The sequence below is a fragment of the Fundulus heteroclitus genome, chromosome 6 (genome assembly GCF_011125445.2).
Source record: "Fundulus heteroclitus isolate FHET01 chromosome 6, MU-UCD_Fhet_4.1, whole genome shotgun sequence".
NCBI classification, from domain to species: domain Eukaryota; kingdom Metazoa; phylum Chordata; class Actinopteri; order Cyprinodontiformes; family Fundulidae; genus Fundulus; species Fundulus heteroclitus.
Genome location: NC_046366.1, coordinates 13,639,659 through 13,661,819, shown reverse-complemented (window position 1 = coordinate 13,661,819; position 22,161 = coordinate 13,639,659). Strand labels below are relative to the sequence as shown.

The 22,161-nt window shown below is 42.1% G+C and overlaps 1 protein-coding gene across 5 annotated transcripts in view; it reads left to right on the top strand.

Moving 5' to 3' along the window:
• Positions 1-22,161, top strand: part of yeats2 (YEATS domain containing 2) — a 33,207-nt gene continuing 11,046 nt past the window's right edge. The window contains exons 1-20 of one of the 5 annotated variants that reach the window (XM_036138098.1): positions 1-185; positions 614-719; positions 822-919; positions 1,053-1,145; positions 1,718-1,951; positions 2,051-2,169; positions 4,644-4,805; positions 5,952-6,063; positions 6,384-6,428; positions 8,953-9,127; positions 9,350-9,592; positions 10,947-11,114; positions 11,871-11,956; positions 12,871-13,059; positions 13,189-13,417; positions 14,291-14,458; positions 14,734-14,861; positions 15,836-15,982; positions 17,221-17,406; positions 21,773-22,136. In XM_036138098.1, coding sequence (XP_035993991.1) covers positions 620-719; positions 822-919; positions 1,053-1,145; positions 1,718-1,951; positions 2,051-2,169; positions 4,644-4,805; positions 5,952-6,063; positions 6,384-6,428; positions 8,953-9,127; positions 9,350-9,592; positions 10,947-11,114; positions 11,871-11,956; positions 12,871-13,059; positions 13,189-13,417; positions 14,291-14,458; positions 14,734-14,861; positions 15,836-15,982; positions 17,221-17,406; positions 21,773-22,136 — 3,046 coding nt within the window. In that variant the 5' untranslated portion in view covers positions 1-185; positions 614-619. Of the gene's footprint in view, positions 186-269; positions 357-386; positions 720-821; positions 920-1,052; positions 1,146-1,717; positions 1,952-2,050; positions 2,170-4,643; positions 4,806-5,951; positions 6,064-6,383; positions 6,429-8,952; positions 9,128-9,349; positions 9,593-10,946; positions 11,115-11,870; positions 11,957-12,870; positions 13,060-13,188; positions 13,418-14,290; positions 14,459-14,733; positions 14,862-15,835; positions 15,983-17,220; positions 17,407-21,772; positions 22,137-22,161 lie in introns of those variants that run through there. The other 4 variants (XM_036138097.1, XM_036138094.1, XM_036138096.1 and 1 more) reach the window with 4 other exon arrangements.

Genomic DNA, 22,161 nt, shown 5'->3' with positions numbered 1-22,161 from the left:
TGGCCGCTTTGGTGAAGCGCAAGGCTAACGCTCCACTGTTCAGTTAGCTTACATACATGCAGCTCGAGCTTTAGCAAAAAAAATAGCAAGCCCACGCGTGTTGGCCGAACACGGCAAGGATATGCTCGCCTTGAGTTAAAACAAGCACTTTCTTTCCACGTTACTACACAGCACAGAGCACTCCAGTAAGTTTGTATTTCACGCGGTCGGAATCGGCGGCTACAAACATGTGCTAATGTTAGCTAAATTAGCAAACAAGGATAGCGCTACCGTAACGTGACCAGTCCAGTCGGCTGCACGAATAATAGGCACAGATTTGTTTATTTTCATTGGGGGGTCACCGGCTCAGCAGCACTGTGAGTTGCAATCACACCCACCTCTGGTTTTAGGGGGTTCACCGGGAGCTTTAAAGCCAAAACCCTGCGTTGCAAACACCTTTTCTAGGGAGTCTGGGCTACAGAGTTAGCTTCAAGCTGAGGGTCTGAACTTCTCTGCTTAGCAGCTAATGCGCCGCTAGCCGCAATCATAACTGTCCAAACAACGCAGAAGCGAGTGGCTACCGTCAACTTAATCTGCATTTGCTCCTGTTTTTTGTTTTTTATCGTCTTCGCAGGCAAACATGTCAGGAATTAAAAGGAAAATAGAGGGCAACGATCCAGACTACGATGACATCTCGCTGGTTCAAAGTAATAAGAGAAACAAAACGGCCGAACATAATGGTGAGTTAATATAACGAGTTCCCCCGTGCTTATTTCACAGCTTTTGGTTTAACTTATTCAACTTTTATTTTTATTTATTTATTTATTGTTTTGTTTTTTCAGCTCGAGAAGCGACAGTACAGAAGATTGAAAGCATCATCAGGGAGCAGTTTTCCTTGGAAATGAAAAGCAAAGAGCACGAAATAGATGTTATAAGTCAGGTATGTGGTTACTAATAAAAAACAACCTGTTTTAATTGTGTCTTTAAGGGCCAAGATTTGCAGACATGATCTGAGATGTTCAGTGCCATGCGGATTGTGATCATTGTCAGCTGTCATTGTTATTTCTTTGCAGCGCCTCAATGAAGCCAGGAGGATGATGGACAAACTCCGGGCATGCATAGTGGCTAATTACTTTGCCAGCGCTGGAATAGCAAAGCCTCCAGAGGTATGCAAGGATAAGTTTGACACAGATCTGTTATAGGTCAAAGAGGAAAGAAAGTTCCGGGTCAGTTCCCACACTAGGTCATTTCGTTATTAGTTTATTACTTTGTAATGAAGTATTTTTTCGAAAAAACAAAGAGAAATGACTATTAAAAAGGCTCAAATCCATCCTATAATTTAAGGTATTTGTATATTATTTTGAGAGGCCTTTCTGATTGTTTCTCTGATCTCTGTTTTAGGGCACACTTTTTTTATTTTTATTTTTTATGTCTGGGGTTCTAATGTTTGATCCAATGAAAATAGTTATCAGCTATTATGTTGTTGGCCGATAATATTTAATGTGGTGCTGTAATCACATGTCTGTATAGCTGGCCAGGAGTAGATTATAGGAAATTACTGTCAAAGCGGGGATGAAACATTAACCCGCATGGTCAGTAGAACAAAAAAGATTTTTAGAACTAAAAAAAAAGGGGAGTAGGAAACAACCACACCTGCAGAGACGTTACATGGTGAAGGGGCAACTTGGTATGGTGTTGCAAAAAAGCTGATGCGGTGTTTTTTTTTTCTGTATTCTAGCACACCTTAAAAAGTGACCCCGCGGTATTGAACCATCCGGCCATCCGGCGTTTCTTGGAGTCCCCGTCCCGTTCCTCCTCCCCTCTCAACCAGGGCTCAGAGACACAATCCCTGGCCCATTCAGAGTGCGAGTCCCTCTCGCAGCAAGGAGACGGCGCGGAGAGGAACGGAGAGGGGACGTGGAGGGAGGACGGCAGCAAGCCGGAGCGCAGACCCGGACGGAACACGGGCAAAGTCAGTCCTACTCGCTGAAACGTTAGGGGCTTTGATCCTCCCATAGCTGTGCTTATTCTCCTCCAGGCACATAATTGTTTCAAAAAACATCTTTTTCAGGACACGTTTGGGGTGCCTTCACCCATGGACGCTGAGCAGAGGGTGACCTACTACACTACTGGAGATGAAGCCTCCAGACTCTATGCTAAGAAGACGATTGTTGTCGGAAACGTATCCAAGTATGCGACAAACCCGAGCTCACGCCACTTTAAATCATTATCTTCTCAAGTATGTCGAAAAGCAGGTCCTTCCAACTCGTGGCCACGTGGCTTCCGGAATTCCTGATTAATTAAAAAAGACATGGTAATTTGTCTATACATCACACCTCTAGAGGGTTTGAATAGCAAATCTTCCAAATTTATTTTGCCTAATATATGTAGATACAAATATGTTTTTAAATGCAAAGACCAGAAATTTGAACTTAAAAAAAACTTTCCATTCTAATGGCTAGATTGAAGATTAAATTCCTGGGTAACTATTATGACACCCACCGCCCTTTTAATCCCCTGGAAATATGTGTGAAAAGCATAAAAATGTATTTAGATTGTATAATACAATTTCTTTCTTTCTTTATTGATACAATTGATATTGTTTAAAAACTTAAAAAATCCAATGTTTTATTCAGGCAGATGGAATCTTTAAGGCTTTTTCTTAGTGAAATCATTAATTATCCAAATCAGGAAAATTTGTTCTTGATACTTTTTGCAACTCTGTTGTTTGTAGGTATTCACTTATTCCGCGTGGTCGGAAGCGTATAGCGAGACGGAGGCGCAATCTCTCCACTGCAAAATGGAATTAAGTAACATTTTCTTGAAATGAGTGTATTTGTCCTTAATTTGAGCAGGTAAATAAGATTATCTGCCAATGGAATGAGTATTTTGACCCCTAAAATAAGACAAATCGATATACTGCACTTGAAGTAAGACGAAGAAGACGAGTCGTTCCTATATTAAGTGCAAAAATCTTATTCCATTGGCAGAGCATTTAAACTTGCTGCTCAAATCAAGGACAAATACACTCATTTCAATTAAACTTTACTTATTTTTAGTTCAGTTTTTGCAGGGTCCAGATCACCCAGACTGCTGAGACCTTTCTTGTGCTCTCTTCTCTTTAACTCTCCTCACAGGTTTTCTATTAGAATGAGGTACATAAAGGCGGGGTGTCCGATGTGTGGCCCAGGGCTCGTCTGTGGCACTTGGGATGAGGATGGGGGGGCAACAGTAGTTCAACAGTGGTATAAATGGGGCCCACTGCACAGGCGGCTGAAATAAATCTTTGGCTGAGATTTTCACAGACAATCTAAGGTCTTAAAATGGAAACATTTATGTGGAACAGTGTTTTTCTTTTGTTTAGCTGTTTATTTTTTATATATTTTTATTCGATTATTAAATAAAACCCCAAAAATTCAGCGACTTTTACACAAAAGCAGACCGTTTGTCAAATTTGGCTAAATGCAGAAACAATCCACGTCCTGTTTTTCAGTGGAAAATAAAGTAAACAAATGTTTCCAGTCCAAAAAAGGAAGTAGCTTGTTATTTTTATGAGGCCAGTCTTTATAAATTTCAGATCTAAAAGGTTTTGCAGATTTTCTTAAACTATCAAATTACTTTATTTGTTTCATTAAAATATTGCTTTTGTAGTGTATGTTTTATTATTTTTTTGGTAACCAAACCAACCTTATCTATAAAGTACTTTCATAACAGCAAGCACTGACCAAGGTGCTGAACAAAAAGAATGATTAAAATAAATGAAAAAAAAATAGCACTTTAAAATAAATAAAATGATTAAAAGAGTAATATCCAAGTAAAGGTGACAAAATGAAAATACTACACGGACAAGAAGAAAATGAAAAATTAATTGACAACAAAACTAACTTTTATTTTTAAAGAAAAAAACAACTATAATATGGCCTGCAAGTAGTTTTAACTTGATGGTTTTTGCTTGTCTGACAAAACTGGGCGACCACTAGACTAAAATCATAAACGCTGCATTTATTTTAAACATCTTTTCCTATATTTATGTTTCACACCATATTTTTTACACCTTTACTAATGGGTATAGAGGGCGCCATGTGCAGAACATTTAAATCCAAAACAAACAAGAACAAGATGAAGGATAAATTGCAGCTGGCCGTGATCTGAGCCGCACACATGAACTGATCTTGTGCAACAGAGTTTGCTCCCAAGAGTCGAGCCACGATTCAATTTAAGCGACAAGCCCAGTCTTGATAAAGGTTGAAAACACTTTTTTTTTTTTATCTCATTTATCTTCCTCTTGGGCCTTGATGTGCCCCGCAAAACTTTCTGGAGGCTCCTCGACGCACTGGGAGATTAAAGGTGCCGTGTTCACACAGAGCTCGACCCATTATATTTAAACTTAAACTAATCGCATCAAGGGCTTCCATTGTTTTTTCTTTTTTCTCTGTTGTGCACCTGTGCTTTATGAGACTGTCAACAGCTTTAAACATCTTCTTACCTCAGAGTTATAATGCTTACATTACATCCACCTTTATTTGCCCGTCTTTTGTTTAGGGAATTTAGAGAAAACGGTCTATAGTGGTTATCCCTTCTGATTTCCTTTTCTTTTTTTTTTTTGTTTCATGAAACGTATCAAGCAACCTCTCAGTTTTTATGTTTCTTTTTTTTGCCGTTAGATACATTCCCCCAGATAAGCGGGAAGAGAACGACCAGTCGACCCACAAGTGGATGGTGTACGTCAGAGGCTCGAGGAGAGAGCCGAGCATCGACCACTTTGTGAAGAAAGTCTGGTTCTTTTTGCACCCCAGCTACAAACCTAATGATCTAGTGGAAGTCAGGTTTGTTTGTGTGTATGATTTATTTATTTATTTTTTTTTTTTTTTGACCGGACGTTTGAAAAACCAAATAAACAAAAACGGTGCATGTCAACGCTCCTCAATCCTAAAGGTGTCACGCGAGCTCCCGTTGTCGCTGAAAGCAGCCCGTGGCTTCATGCGGTTTCCCCGAGGCGTCAGTAGGAGTCAGACAGATGGGGACAAACCCGTTTGAGGGAGTTCTCTCCCTCACATTGCCACGTTGCCCGTGGCCACGGTATTAGATTTGAACCTTTTTGTTGTTGCTCCGAGAAAGAGGGTCGCTCCACCTCCTGCCTGACTGAGGAAACGGCAAAAACAATTCTGGAAAAAACGCTTGTGCAATCAGAGACGGTATTCGCTTGTGGACATGTGATTCAGGGCTTTCAGGTTAACCTCTTAGTGGAGAAAGAGTTCAGTGACTAAGCAGTAAACAGAACTGCTAGGAAAACGCGTAGACTGCCCCCTGGTGCACGTGTAACAAGGCAGCACCTTGTTTACCTAGGTTTTGTTTTAGATTATAACTAATCCCTCCAGTGCAACCAGTTGAAAAGCAACACATTTTGTGTGCAGATTGTCCAAACACATCATTAAATCAAGTCCTTCTCAGTTACTTTGTCCATTCACGATTATTCCCATGGCTTTAATGCAGTTTGCATTTAAAATCTTGACCATTCTAAAAATAAAAGCCCTCATCAGTCCTCATCAGTCATCACATCTACTGAGCCGTGGCCTCCAGGCCGTTGAGCTGTCCTGATGCTGCTGCAGCAGCTCGTAAGCTCCCCCCCCCCCCCGACTGACTCGTGTGCTCATGATCTGTGAAGCCCCAGCTTACACGATGCCCTCTGCTGCCTCTCAGATGGCCTCAGTCCTGTTAGATGCATGGAAGTAAAGGCTAAAGTAGTCGGGGAGACTTGAGCAGAAATGAAACGACTTTCGCACGGCCTTTTTGTTTTCACTCATCAAAGATGTGGAGTTCGACGTCTTTAAGTCGGAGATGGTTAGCTGAACCTCAGCCAGAAAAACCGTGAGAAGATTTGGTCTTTAAGGTGTTGTGGGTAAAAACTAAAAAAACGTAGATTTGTATTCTGGTGACGTTTAACCGGGGATTTTCAATGTGCCTGTTCTCAGCGAGCCTCCCTTTCATTTAACACGGCGCGGATGGGGGGAGTTTCCTGTGAGGATCCAGATCCACTTCAAAGACTCTCGCAACAAACGCGTTGACATCATCCACCAGTTAAAGGTCAGATCACCAGAGACAGCGTCGCCTTTCAGGTCGCTTCTTCTTTTTTTTTCATTTTTATTTCATTTTTATTTTACTTTGTTAGATTTTAATGCAGCTTCTGGTAAAATGTGATCAAGACAGTTGATATATGGGACTCAGAAAAAGCCAAAAATAAAATAATTAAATCCTGTTTGATCACATCCAGCGATACATTAACACAAAGCAGTTTCTGTACTTTTCGCCGTCATCAGTCGTGTTTGTGGGTTCCCTTTCACTAATGGTCTCTCATTGCTCCAGTTCTCCTGTTTTTATTGCTAACGTCTCTTGTGTTTGTGCAGCTGGACAGAACATACACTGGGCTGCAGACGCTGGGAGCAGAAACTGTAAGTTACAGATGTGCCTCCTGTTTCCTTTTTTCCTGAAGTCCTTGCTGTGACAGCAACTAAGGGCAGACACTATGTCCGTTTTTAGATTTTATAAACCTGCTGACTGGCTGCTAAAGCAGAGAGATCACAGTACTGTCCCTAAAACCTACCAATGGATGCTTTACGCACAGACGCATCGCTCTCTGTCTCCTCAGCCAAATCCTCCTCATTTGTCAGTGGGGGTTCAAGGCATATTGAGGATTCGACAGCTTTTGTTCTGATCCATGCGGCACATTCAGAGGTGATCTTCTGGTGCCTCTTAAGTTAGCCTTTTATTTGGGAAGCTCCATTAAAACCAGCTGGCAATCGGTCTCAGTCGATTTCCTTGCCAGATGGGCTCTGGCCAGCGGCCGGCGGGTCGGAAACTAAAGAAATTCTGTCTTTCTCCTGGTAGTGAACGGTCTCATGTTTAAGAGCAAGCAGGTCATGCTGACAGCAGCACTCTTTGGAGTGGAAGAAGACTTAAAGTTCCAATGTTCAGTATTGGTGAGGCGTTTGTAAAATGAGTTGAAGGGAACACAGAGATACACTAATAATATGACATGTGAGAGAGCGAGAGCTTCAGCAGGTAACAGGAAGGCTGAACAGAGCGCATTACACTGATGTTTAATATAAAGCAGCTAAAGGACGTTTATAATGTTTAAAACGTCAGCTCCAAGCCAGTAGCAGTGGGATTTCCTGCGACTGCTCTCCCTCAGACTCGAGGAGTGAAATTGCTTCTGCTCCCAGTATAAATAATTACTGAGCGCTAACAGCAGGAAGAGTGGAAAAAGTACCCCGGCACTGATCTTTGTGTATTTCTTAATGGAGAAATCCCAATTAGCTAAAACCGGGTAGGTCAAAGCTGTGATGTGAAACGACAAAGATGGCATCTCTACTATTTTAGCTTTTTAGTGATATGCAACAAACAGCCGTGGTTAATGTTCCGGTAATCTTTTCCAGAATCGTTTTCGTTTTAAAGAGAATACAGACTGAGGTCTTTATTTTATCCATTTGAATTAAACCTTGAGCTTGGTTTAAACCTGGCTTTTCCTCTTTGGTTTCTCTCTTGGAACAAGCCTGGTCTCACAACTCCTGTTTTATATTCATTACACGGGCTTCCTGTTGAGTTTAGGATTCAGCTTAAAATATTAGCTAGGTTATATCTTTAATCCTCTTTTAAATTTTCTCAATTAAAAAGATGTTATTCGCCACGTAAATCTAAAGGTAATCAAGCTTGTGTTTGGTTCAGTCACTGGAAGTCTTTGGACAAAACGATTACATTCTCCTGAGGTTTTATACAGACATTAGTATTTAGATGTATTCGCCATCTAATGCTTATTCTTTACCTTGTCTTTTGTGCTTTGTATTTTTATATCTTATTTTTTGTACAGAGCCTTGTCAGTTTATCTGTGAAAAGCTCTTTATGAATAAATGATCCATTGATTCAAATGAACGGATTGCTTTGCAAGTTTCTCATCCTTTAGACAGCAAGACTGCCATTTACTGGGGTAGCGTCGCTTTTATAATTAAAGCAGCATTTTTGTTATTGGCAAAGCAGTCTGACTCTGGGTGAAGTTCTAAGTGTTACACGCAGCGCCTTACAAAACGAGCAATACACCTGGAACTTTGTCACATCAACTTTCGCAAAGTGGTATATATTTTATAGAGATTTTATGTGAGAGACCTGGTTAATGGGTACCGTAGTTGGTTTTCTACATTTTTATATAAAAAATGTGGGGAGCATTTTTATTCATCCCTCTTCCCTATAAATAAAATCCCTTAAAAACCAAGTTGCCTTCACAAGTTACCTAATATAAAGTTTGCCTGTTTGTAGTTTAAATCCCATCATGAATCCAGCTGTTCAGTTCTGCAGCAGGTCGGCGATAAAGTTGCAGAGAGGTTTATAGCTGGGTTAGATTATAAAATAATGTCCCAAGCTTAGAACATCTCACAGAGTTCTGGTCAGTCCATCGTCTGAAAACGGAGAACCAGACAGCTACGGAAACATGGCCGTCCTCGTTAACTGACCGCTCGTTAATCAGAACCAAGAGGTAGCTCTGGAGGAGCTGCAGAGATCCACAGCTGAGCTCCAAGAATCAGTTAAAACACATCAGTCTGGTCTTTATGGAAGAACCTGAAGAAAACCAAACTTTAAATAAGTTCTATCTAAAGTTTTAGTTGATGCAGCAAAAAAATATGGAAGAAGTTCCTCTTGTTAGATGTTTGAGCCACCAACACAACTCTTTATCCACTCTACCAGTGGGGATGAATACTATTAAAAGACACTTTACTGACTATTTTCTGTTTAATGTGTGACAGGTTGCTCCGTACTGTTTTTAGGACTAGGTTCTTACTGAGGAAGTAGTTTTGACTTGCTGTTTAGCAACTTTCCAAAGTAGTTACATAAAACGAACAGAGAATCGCGATAAGATCAAAATCTTCAGGTTTAGAAGTTCTGAAATTTTTTTTGCCGTTTAAAAACAAGGCGTGTGTGTTTCAGGTGGTGGATGTGGAGCTTCATAGAGATTCTCTCGGGGAGGACTACATGCCCAAGCCTTCCTCATCCTCCCACAGAGCGGCTCTAAAAGCAGCCAGCCCCATGTCGACGTCCTCCCTCGCCCAGACCTACGGACAGCCCAGCTCCCCAGTCTCACATGATTTCGGTTCAGGAAAAGGTAGAAAAGTCATCACCTCTTTAACAGGACTGTTAGCATATGTCGAGAATAAGGAGTTCCCTTCTTGCTGGTTTATATATTGCGCTGTTTTAGAGATGATTTCCTCTGCTATCGCTGCTTCGGTCGCAGCTTGGACGCGGTCATTGCCGAGTTTCGTCCATTTCACGTTTGTTTGTTTGAAAGAGTATTTGTTTGGAAAACCGAGGAGTCCTCTGTCTGCAGGTTTGGTTAAAGCGGAGACGGCGAGGTCTGCGAGTGGCCATAACCCAGGCCTGGCTGCCGGTGAGCGCACTCCAACAAGACCCAGACCCGGTGACAGGGTCACTCTGGGTTCCCATGGCAACTCTGCCTTCCAGCCAATCACGGCGAGCTGCAAAATAGTTCCCCAGGGACAGGCGCCGAGTCCTGCCGAGTCTCCGGGGAAATCGTTCCAGCCAATCACCATGAGCTGTAAAATAGTCTCAGGTAAGCATCTCCTCTCAGTCAGGACGGTGAGTCGACGTGTTCATAAACAGCTCTTTGTCTCTCTAAGAGCGTTGACATTGTGTGAAATGTCATCGGAATAATAACGCATTGATGTCCTCAAGACGTCTCTCCAACTCTTATTCATGAGTTTCTCAGAATCTCTGTTCTTGTCCTTTCCAGTCATTTTCTCAACATGTGATTTTTAAATGTCTTTTCCTTATCAAAAACAGCTCTGCACTAAGAATAAATTAGATAAGCCCCTTAACATTGTCTCTGCAAATTAGTTATTAATTGAATGTTTCTGACTTGTTGGTCATAAAAAATGGATCCAATGAAAATCAGAGCATTACTGAGACTTTGTGTCCAATCTCATTTTGTTCACTTTTTGACCCTCTGATAGAAATATCAGCTGATTCCAATTTCTCTTTAAGGACTATAAATAGCATTCATAGCACTCTGTTTTCTACGTTCTGAATAATCTGAATAGAAATAAAATGGGTAAATCATTTTCTTCATAATAGTCCAAGGTTGTACAAAACAACCCAACTAAAAATAGGAGAACTCTTTATTCCATGATGAGACGGTCTAAAACAGGGGTCACCAACTGAGAGCTACTTCATCGGTACCCTGTCATACCAAGGGCTACCTGTCCTCACCTTTACGTAATATAAATACTGTATGTTTTTAATGCTTTTGTCATTTTTGAATCTATGTGAATACAAGTATAATTAAAAAGAGCAACTGAATAAAATAGTATTTTAAATGCAGCTGACTGGAGCGTGGTGCTATTTTTTGAACAGACTTTAGGGCACCACACGTGGTCCGGGGGGGGGGGGCTACAAGGTACGCGTGGGCACCATGTTGGTGCACCCTGGCCTATATGTTTATATTTTTGAACATTACAAATCCCGATTACTTCCCTGAGTAACCGCTTCCACACTGAAGAGCGTTGTTGTCCGCATGACCTGATGATAAAAGCAGGGCAAGCATCAAATGATCCGGTTTCTGTCACCGGGTAAATTCTCTGTGCATTTCTAGAAAAAAATTATTTCGTCCGCGGATTAAAAAAAAAAGTGTCATAGTTTTAGCCAGATTTACTAAAATATAAGAAAAAAAAAGTAACTTTATATAACTGTATAGTAAAGTTATATAGAATGCTAGGCTGTGCCATAAACATTAGAAAAAGTTTGAAAAATATAGGCAGCAACACATGCTTTGCCGTCTAAGTGCATTAATACGTGACTTTATTAATGCGAGGATTTCAGACAGAAACGTTTTAAAAAGTGTTTTTTATTTCCCGTTTTAACCTACGAAGCCGTTTTATCTAACATCTGGTCTGCTTGAACGTCTCCAGGTTCGCCCATCTCCACCCCTAGCCACTCTCCGCTGCCCCGGACACCCACGGGCCCCGCCCCTGTCCACGGCAAGCAGAGCGCCTCCTCTGTCCTCAACAACCCGTACATTATCGTTGATAAGCCTGGGCAGGTGATCGGCATGGCGTCCTCATCCGCTACCTCCACAGGTACATCTCTGCGTGATGCTCAGAATCAGAAGAAAACCCGGGGTGCAATTGAAAAGCAGTACATTAGCCACCCACGTGTTGGAATCAGGAAATGAACAATACCTTTTCCGGTGATGTGTTTCATCCCACCTTCTTTTCATATTTCTATTTTCCTACCTCTGATGTTGCGTTACGTGATCCAGCGGAGTAGTTGCTGCATTAACCGGTTGCCATAGCGAGTGATGTGTTTCACGCTCAAGGTTTTATTGGATGGGGGGCATCATGCTCACATCAGGGTTGTCACAGAAATGTTGATTGCACTTGACTGGAGGATAAAATGTCAGCGGCGGATGAAACGAGCGCCTACTCGCTGCGCACCCAGAGGTTGCTGCACGGTCATGGCTGTTGAAACGGCTTACTCATCAAAAAACCCTCTGCTTCCATCAAAACGAGCCGTTCTTTCCCCTACGTCGTTTTCGCACGCTCGCAGCTCGCCCGCTCCCACACTTGATCTATGAGTGCACAGCTAAGCCAGATCTGGGAAATGGATTTGGATTTCTATTAGGCAATCACTCGTCCCAGTGGATGAGTCGAGTGTGGGAGTTTTGGCCGGCTCACCAAAACCGCACTTATTTCTTTGTTTTTCCTACACGCAGCAGGTTAGAAATTCATTTTTGCCAGATATTAAATGCGCCACACATGCCCATCATTGGTTAAGAGAAGCTGCAGTTCCTGTTCCATGACGTGCTCTGTGTTTATCTGTGCATTGCTACACAGGAAGCCCCTCAGCCAAACAGGCTCAAGGCACCCGCTCTCCAGCGCCTAAAGTTCACACCGGCACTTTCCTCTCCTCGGGGGTCAAGGTAAGCATGTGACCATGAAGCATTTCAGAGCTAAAGCGTCATTTAGTTTGCGGCGGCGTCTTCGCTGTTTATAAAGCGGTCAGTGCGCTGTAACTGGAGGTCTATGTTCAGCAGATGTGAGCGACTCGGCTCCTGCACTGCTAAAAGGGAACTCAAAGGAAGTGAATTCTCCAAAGTAGTGTATTTGCCCTTTATTTAAGCCTGTTATTTAAGATGATCTGCCAATGGAATAAGATTTTTGCTCTTAAAATAGGAGCCACTCATCTCCATCACCTTATTTCAAGTGAATTTATCTAATGATCTTATTTTAGAGATAAAAATACTCATTCTACTGGCAGATCATCTTATTTACCTGATCAAATGAAGGACAAATACACTCATTTCAAGAAAATGTGACTTCTTTTTAATTGCCTTTTTGCAGTGTGTTTAAAAAGTACATCATTCTGGGGGGGTGTGGGGGGAGGAGGGGGGGAGCTTTCCTGGCAGAACTGCACATTTAAGTGTCACAAGAAATGTCTGTATTAAATGCTGTAAAATGACCTCGCTCCTCTCTTTCTCGTTCCCCCAACCTTCCTTCATAGTGGGCATTTCATTGGCTTTAGCGCGTCCTCACATCTGCTGTCCTGTTGAGCGCCGCACTTTGTGGCAACATATGGAGATTGTAAAAACATCCACGTTATGAATAAATGATGCTGCCCCTTAACAGAAAACGCTTTCCGCATCAAATCGCTTCCTAATCCTCAGCAGTCTGCCATGAAGTGAATGCCTCCTCATTACCAGTCAAGAAGGCGGCACATTCATCATTTCTATGTGATCCCCGAAGTATTCATACGGTTTAGAGCACATTTTCCTGATGGCTTCACTGTCCTCGCCTCCTGTGCTTCACGGGCCTCTTTCAATGTGTTTCCTGGCAGGTTATTATCAAGCAGGAGCCGGGGGAAGTTTCCACGCAGCAACAGCAGATGGTTTCCACAGTAACCAGCCAGCAGCAACCTGCTGCTGCTGCTGCAGCCCACCAGTTTGTCGCAGTGAAAGGAGGTCACATGATCTCCATGTCGAGCCAGAAACGGGCCGCCGAGGCCACAGGGTCCTCAGCTAGCAAGGTCGCAGCTTCTCTAACTCTGGATGAGTTTAATAATTCGCATGAATCATAATTCGCTCAGTGATTTTTTATTTTTTTTTAAAACGAGTGATTCATGAGCCTAATCTGGCACCTCTTGTCCTTTTTAAAGGTGTTGGGGATTCCTGTGAGCTCGACGCTTCAGTCCTCGGTGAAACAGGTGGCCATCAGCAGCGGGCAGATCCTGGTCGCGAAGGGCAGCCCCTCCGTGTCCAAGGTGGTGGGAGGCAAGCAGGTTCTGGCCCAGGGAGTTGCTAAAGCCATTGTGAGTGGAGCTGGCAGCATCACCGGTCAGCAAGGTGGCACCAAGGCGTCTGGTGGCTCCGGTGGCAAGAGTGGAGGTCAGAGTTAACACACATATAAAAGATTCAGGGTTTAACAGCCGGGATTTTAGATATCCAACCTTGCGATGAACCCATCAGAGTTTTGTGGCAGTTTTTCTATTGTTTGACAGGTTTCTCTGTTAAAAAAAAAATATATAATTATGCCTTTACACCCTACCTGCAATGAGACGATGTGGGACCACCCTCACCGTCCTTAAAACAAATAAATAAATTATTGCAAGCATTTTATTATAGAGATTAGCTTGACTAGCGGGGTTGACATTAGTAACCAAACAACAGCCTCTTTGTGTATTTTCTACATAATGGCGGTCCTTACCGTTCCAACACTGAGGTTTCCAAAAAGCTGTCAACAGTTCTCGCTCCAGCATGCACCATGAAGCATTCAAAACAGAGAACCTTATTTTTAATACGTTCAGATTTCTGTTTACGCTGAAGTATTTCACCCTGTGTACAAGTGGCCCACTGAACGTCCATTAGGATTTCCCTTCAACAAGTTTCTAACGGCTTTTGTGTTTCCTGCAAGCTCATTTTCAAACACCTGGGTGTGTGGCTGAAAGCCGCTAACTTTTGAGACTCCTTCCCTACTTCCATGTTAAAGGGTGCTGTTGTCAGCGCCGCCTTGGAGCACTTACATTCACGCTGTGTTGACTGGGCAGGAAAAGATTGGATTTTCACCCTGACACGTACACCTGTCAGCGCCAATCAAGCTGAAAACCTGCTGACTTCTTTGTGCATTTCTACTTATAACCACTGCCAAAACGCGGCCGCCCCAGGATGCTGCCGTCCACTAAAATGATGTGTGATTAAAATCTCATATGTATAAGCAGGCCAAGTGAGGATTTCTTCATTCTGTGTGTTTCTTGTTCAAAGTGATGGCCACTCTTCAGCTACCAGCGAACAATTTGGCCAACCTGGCCAATTTGCCTCCAGGTACCAAGCTCTACCTGACCACCAACAGCAAGAACCCATCAGGGAAGGGAAAGCTGCTGCTCATTCCTCAAGGAGCCATCCTCAGAGCCTCTGGTGCAAGTAAGACGAGTTACGTCACTGGTTTGTATTTTTAACCTGCGACTGTCCTCCAAATCAAATAAAAAGTTTATTTTTTTTTTAGTCCTTTAAAAAAACTGGGGCTAGATCTAAACGAATAACGTTGGATGGATGCTGCACCTGGCAGCTAGAGGCCTTTCCTGTTGCCTGTCACCCTTATTACTTCTCATCCCGATCAAACCCCGTGTTTAAAGCTGCAGATGGAAGAGATGAAGAATGCTTATCCGGTTCCAAGTTGATGCTGACTGTGTCTGCCTGTTATCTAGGTCACCAGTCCCAGAGCGGCTTGTCAGCAGGTACCAGCGGCTCCCAGAACTCCTCGTCCTCCTCGTCTTCAAGCAGTCTGCCTTCCAACCTCTCCTACACGTCTTACATTTTGAAGCAAACCCCACAGGTGGGTGAACAGTTTAGTTTGTGCAAACTGTTTACCTCGACGCTATTTGTGTCTTCTTTTTTTTTTTTCTTTTAAATGTGGTTCATGGTCTGTGAGGAGTTCTCTTGTTTGATTATTCTGCATCTGTGATTAAAGTGGATCTAGTAAACGGAGGCGTTCTTTATTAATTCCTTGTTTAGTTTATTGGATCATATCCGTTTATTTGCAAGGATCCATCATCTTTGTTACACCGGAGATGGTCATGCTTTTGTTTTGTCATCCGTGTCATTGCAGAGCCGTTTTTCATTTAATTTAGTTGTAGCCTCTCCTGTTTTTTGGTTACCTGCTGATTTTTAGTAGTCTGGCAGAAACTCGCTGCTAATTAGATGCTGACTTGAAGCATTTATCGGGCTGTTAGCTTTACAGGGTTATATAATGACCATCTGCTCAGATTTTACTGATGTTTTTCTAAACACCAGTCGCACCTCGCATAAAGTCATAACTTGGACTTATTAATTTAGAGAAATTAAAGATGCAGTACATACTGTATTAAAAACCTGAATCATGGGTTGAATTTAAAGCTTTTAGATTTTTTTCTGCTGATATGCCTTCTTGAAGATTTACTAGATCATGTAATGAAGTTCTATTTTATTCCCACACAGTTTAACAGATGGTGAAAAGGCTTTTTTTCCCCTACTTTTTGCATAATTCTTGTGACAAAAATAACTTTAAGTTGGATTGGAATAGCCACACCAGATCTGTTTTGAATCCATGCATCATTAGGCAAGGAAAGGTTTTCACCTTTTTATCATTTTATGCATACCTTCAAACTGTATAAGCGAAGGTTGAGGTTTATTACTCTTATGGATTGATCGAGGGCACTGCAGCTGTAAAAAGTACAATTAATCTTAAACTACAACTTGCCAAATAATTGTGTGTGTGTGTGCAGTGTGATTGGCTTTCTTTTCAATCACTGTGTCTGTTTTTATTCTCAGGGTACCTTCCTGGTGGGTCAACCATCACAGGGATCAGGGAAGCATGGGAGCTCCAGTTCGGCCGTTCATTCAGGAACACCTGCAGCCACTTCCACCCAGCAGGCTATCCGCGTGACGGCCGGACAGAAGGCGGCCATCTTGGCTCAGGTGGGGAGAGCCAGTTTGTCTTGCGGTCTGGAGAGTGCTATAACTTCCAGTGTGTGATTTATCTCGATTGAATTTGTTTTCTGAACAGTTTGACAAACAATGTCTGGAGATGGCCCATTGTACGAAAACATTAGAGTTTTGTGCTTTAGTTCTTTTCACTTACCAGCGTTTCTGTGGATTATGGCTTTCAATTATTTCTAGTTACCAATTTGTACAACTTTATTATCATACCTTAGTTTTTTTTTTTTTTTGTCCTTTTCCATCCAAATGTGACAAAAAACAAAAGCAGAGATATGTCTGATTCAGGTTTGTGCTGCTACACTTAAAGGTTTATGAAGTTGTTTCATGTGAACTTAAGCTTTCACTTATAGAGCTTCATCACAGCCATTTTTATTTTAGTTTTTATTTATTTTTAAAATTTATAATGAAAAAGCCTCCGTTGAAAATGCTCTCATGACAACAGCCTTAATTTGGCCATCAAAAATAAAGTTATCCATTTTAAACCAAGGTTAGTTGATGTTAGCTTCACATACTGGCCACTATAACCCAGATTTAAAAGCAAGCTCTGCAATGTGCCTTCAAACACCAGCACTTCAGTGTTACTCTCATTAAAGCCTCAGCACCCGATACTCGAGCAGGTACTCAGCGTTGTTAGTATTTTCTCTTGAGGAGCACATAGATCTGGCTGTCATCTGCATAAAATTGAAAAGAAATACCCTGTCGTTGTTTTTTTAACAATGGAGCCCAGTGGGGGATGAAACCCATCCCTGAGCCCCAAAGAGAAGAGGGTACGAGTTTTATTGTCGGCTGTCAAATGCTGTAGTTGAATCTAAAAGCGCAGGTTACCAGAGTCGGTAGCTACGAAGATGTCATTAAAAAGTTTTAAATGAACAGACTAAAAAAAAAAACAGTGATTCGAAACCAGATTGGAAAATTTCAAGAAAATCATTCTCTAAAAGAAAGACCATTAACTGGACGTACACACACTTCTCCAGTAGCTCCCATATAAAAGGCAATTTGGAAATGGGTCTAAAATTACTAAGGGCTCCAGCACCCTTACCAAGTTGTTTAAGCAGAGGCTGAACAATTGCATCTTTAAAAAACTGCTGGGACTGCTCCTGAAGTGATTTTAAAGCCCACAAGCTTTGTGACAGTTAGATTCAACAATATCTGAGAAGTGGTTTCGTCAGGCACCCTGATAATAAACGTGTCTGACATATTTTCGCCTTGACGGACAGGTTGTCGGCAGCTCCCAGGGTGCACAGTTGAAGCTGTCCGACGGCTCCGTGAAGACGGTGACGGCGGCGGGAGCAAGTCACATGTCCAAGCCGGGCTCCACCACGCTGAGGATGTCGGGGGGAGTCATCACAGCTGCTTGCTCCACTCCTGTCAGTGCAGCAGCAGCGGCGGCGAGTCAACAGCAGGCATGTTTACTCTCATCTGTTTTATTGATTCATGGACCCTGGCAGCTGTTTTTAAGCCATTTTTGAACCAATCAGCTGGTTGGACTTTAAATATTATGTCCATGTATTGTTGCGAGTTTGACCAGATTTCAAGAGAAATTCAATTCTTGGAAGTTTGAAAATTCTTACATTACAAAAAAAAAAAAAAAAAAGTTAATGTTTTTTGTAAGGTTTAGTAATTTAATAGTTTGTAGCACAGACATGCACGGTAACAATGCAAATAACTGGTTTTGGCCCAATCAAAAGGAGCACAAGAAAAACAGAACGATCCAGTGTTATATGCTGTGAAAACATGATGCATTTATCAGAAAAGGCTTGGTCACGGTTTGGCTGTTTTATTTTAGAACTAGGCCTCACTAACTTAAATAATGAAAATTAGGGCTGCACAGTGTTAGAAAATCGAGCGAGGGATGGATTGATTTTGGTAAACAATAACTTTCTCATCTGTGATTCCTACACATGGCATTTTGGCCGTCATCATTTGTGTTTGGTATGAGCATCCTCAGCCATGAGTCTCAACACTTTGTCCTCGCCACAATGTTTTTTCAGCGTAATGGCGGATAGCTGGCGACAGGGAGGTGTGTTTGTGGGGGGCTGTTCATCAAGCTAACAACAGCTGGCGCTTGCTCACGTTGTTCAGAAGGTTTATAGCTAGGGTTGGGAATTGTTAAGATTTTCAAGATTCCGATTCCCTTATCGATTCTGTGAAACGATTCGATTCCTTTTCGATTCTCTTTTCGATTCCAATTTGGGGCAAAAAGGAGAACAAACAGTTTGATGATGAGCATCAACTTTGTTTACTTAACTATCACACGACCTTACAAACTAACAAGGTCAAGATGTCCACAGCAAATGTGCAACTGGAGTAACATTTATCTTTGTTTAAATAAGAAAAGGAATATAAAAACAAACTTAAATGCAGTAGATGAGTTGTTTTAGAGTACAAGAAAATTGGAACACACACGGAACCGGTTCTGAACAGGAACCTGTTTTCGATTCCCATCCCTATTTATAGCTGCACTGACGCACGTTTAAGAGCGTTGCTGACTTTTCTATGTTGCTCTCAAACGTCACGCTCAATAAAAATGCAGCGTAACGGTTTAATTTCAGCGTAACTTTGACAACTTTCCACGTAACAGAACCTTATGCTGAATGGGCTGGAGAGAACCCTGTTATATTAACCAGCATTCGTTGCACTAAACAGTCCTTTGCATTATGTGTAATGCCCACACTGGTACTGTGATTGTGAAGTCCTTTTGAAAATGTGCACAAAGAACCCAAACCTGCCGTATTATGCAGCAGATTTTGCCTGTCTGTCTGTAAGGTCTCTTTGTGAGACGAAATGTCTCTTTTGCGTCTCTGAGGATTCCATGAGGGCAGTGACCCGATCAGCACCGCTCTCTCTGTGTCACACAACACAAGTAAAAGTGTTTGACACTAACAGAGGACCGTGTATGTCCTTCACACTATTGCTCTGTATATCAGCACTATCATGTTGAGATCCTTTAAAAACGACCTGTGTGATTGCACTAAAATTCCAGATTATGTCCCCCATTTCAGAGGACTCACACTGACAGATTGTATTAAAAAATGTGTCCATAGAGAGAGTCTAGATATCATGTACCTGCCTGCAACATCCAGATAGGATAGGACATCTGCAGGCGTGATACCGGCATGGAAAACTCATCATACTGAGAGGAGTTTTCTTATCTGCTTTTGTCAAGTGTTTGTCTGATGATAAATGCTTTAATGGTATTTTATAGTGTTAATGATTAAGAACTGGTCTAGTTATAATCCCCTGAAATCATCACTGATGGTCCATCATGATTTGAGCTTGAATTCAATTCAATTCAATTCAATTTTATTTATATAGCGCCAAATCATGAAACATGTCATCTCAAGGCACTTTACAAAGTCAAGTTCAATCATATTATACAGAATTGCTTTGCATAAAGTATAATTAAACATAAATGTGCGCTATATATCACTGCAACACCAACAGGACAGGCCTGGGGGACAGGTTAATGCTTGACTATCTTTTCCATCTGCAACCTGCAGGTTTTTTTTTTAATAACACGTTGCTTTAATATATCACACTATGGAGCCTGAATAATTACAACACCCTCCATTCAGTTCAGCTTCACTTTATTCTATGTAGTCTGCAGTTACAGCCATTGGCCATTTATTAAATGTAGGCTTGAAAATGCAGCCAGACAAGCTTCCTTTGTTGCCTGGTTGTCTAAACTGAAGTTTATTGTTGATGAATTATTTAAAAAAAACAAAAAAACTTTTTTTTTTTTTCTGCTACAGGGGTATGAAGACTTTTTATGTATGAAGCTCACTTAGAATAACAAAAAGTTGAACAAAACATAGCCTATGATTACTATAAAAATGCAAAAATTAAAATATTAAAACAACACAAATCTACTAAGAATCTAAAATAAAGTGGCTCATACTGTGCTAAAAGCCATTGGGAAAGATTTTAAAGCAATTTAATACTGGAAATAAAGTGTCCCGCCTTATATTTAAAGCTAGCTCGTCCCAGCCTGTTGACCCAGCAGCTAAAAGCGCTCCTGAAAGCTTTCACCTCATCCTTGGGGCATCCAGAAGCAGCTTGTTTTGTCTGGTCAGTTGAGCCTGAAGTAGTTCAGACAGATATTGGGGAGTTCAGCCTTTCAGACATTTAAAGGTCAGTATAAGTCATTAGAAATCTGCTCCCAGATGTACGAGTAGCTAGTAAAGAGAGGAGATAAATGCTCAGCACTGTAGTCAGGTCGGGTGGCGATGAAGCCGGAAATCTTCTTCTGAAGGTTTTTTCCATCGACGACACTGGCTTCAATTTACCAATTCATGATAGCAAACTCATTTGTTAAATATTGCTTTAGGTACAATATCAAATAATCCAGTTTGATAGTTGGCCATTCAGAGGTGCTGCCCACAATAACCCATTTTTCTTTTTTTTTTTTTAATTGGCTGAGGAGAAGTTGGGTTTTTAGGAGGTGTTGGTCATCAGCGTAGTTCAAGAAGAGTCAACCATATTTCCTGAGAATAGACCCCAAAGGAAGCAGCAGGTACAGAGAAAAGAGGAGCTGCCTCAGAATCGGTGCAAAAGGGAACAGAAAACTCTCAGAAACTCGTCCTGTAAAGCTCTTTGGATTGCTTTGTGTGTGAAAGGTTGCTATATAAATAAACACGTCAGGTACATCCAAGCCAGTCCACTGCTTTATCTTTGACTCCAGCCTAATGCTCTAGATGCGAGATGCCAACGCTGCACTGAACGGTGCAAGGCTGGTGGTGATCTTTGAGGCAGTGGCTAAAAAGATGCAACAAACAAACCTTTTACAAGAGCTGTTTTTGGTGCTATGGAGAAGCTTTAAACCAAACGGAAAGACCCGGAAAGTACGGACGTTTCCTCAAAAGGTTAAAAAACATTTCTTCTGGTATTTTAGATGGAAAAGGGAGCTTGGTCGGAGGCTTGTGCCGACCAAGGGGTCAACACCGGGTTTCGGATTAACCGCTGCCTTTTTAAAAAGCTTCAGGGATCCAGCTGAAGGTTCAGACTGCAGTTTATGATGGTGAAGACTTGGTGTCTAGAGAGGAAGATTTTATTTAAAAGTGCAGATCCGCAGGAAAACCGGAGGGTTTGAAATGACCTACCAGCTTCTGTCAAGATGCAAGACATTCGCACTGGTTGACAGACGGGTCATGTGGAGGGGTTGACTTAACTAACCTGACCAATTTAGCTTTGTTGTGGCCCAGCTTTGACATCTACAAAAAATCCACAAGGGCCACAGATGCACCTTGGACGAGTAACTTACGCAGGCAAAAATAAATCAACTTTCCAGGTAAAGTCGTTTAGTTTGTGGTTTATTCCTCTTTTGCAAGCAAGCAAACAGAAATTGACAAACATTTTCCTCTGTGCTTCTCTTGCGCTGGTAAAAAAACCATACGCCCACCCAGATGCATGCTGGTCCTACCACTGACAGCCTATTAATACACTTAATCCACCCAAATTGCTCATAACTAACCAGAAGCAAAGAAAACTAAATAACCAACACATAATCTGAAAACAAATATCAAACAATAAAGTAAAATAAATAACCTTAACTAGGTTATACACAAAAAATACAAATTTAATTAATAACAAAAATAATTGGCTCCTACAAGCTTTATCAGTGAAAGAGAGGAGGAAGGGATTACGCATGCTACCGGATGCAGCATTGCACTGTGGGACATTAGCCCAGAAACACATTACTTATCTCAAAGTAGCTTCTGGTCAGCAGCCGATGATTTCTGTTTTTTGTTTTTTCTCTGTGTGTCCATGCAGGCTGCTGACGGCGGGAAGCCTGCCTCTCAGCCCCACCCACTTCTGGTGTCAACCAACCAAGCGGCGGTCATCAGCGCAGCCAAGAACGCCAGCGCTGCCGGCGGCGGCGGCCTGTCCAAGGCAGCGGTGGCCTCTTTGGTCAAAGGAGCCGCGGCGGCGACGAAGGGCGCCGCGGGTTCGACCGGCGCCGCGGTGACGCTCGCAAAAGGCGCCGCAAACACGCCCGCCATCAGCGCGTCCAAAGGAGCCGGCGTAGGCGCTGTGGTGGGTGTGCCCAAAAGCAGCGGCACTTCCTTAGTTTCCGCATCGTCATTAGTCAGCGGGGTGGCAGCCGGAGGAGGAAAGACGAGTGCTGCGTTGTCAGGTTAAAAGAAAAAAAAATATATTCA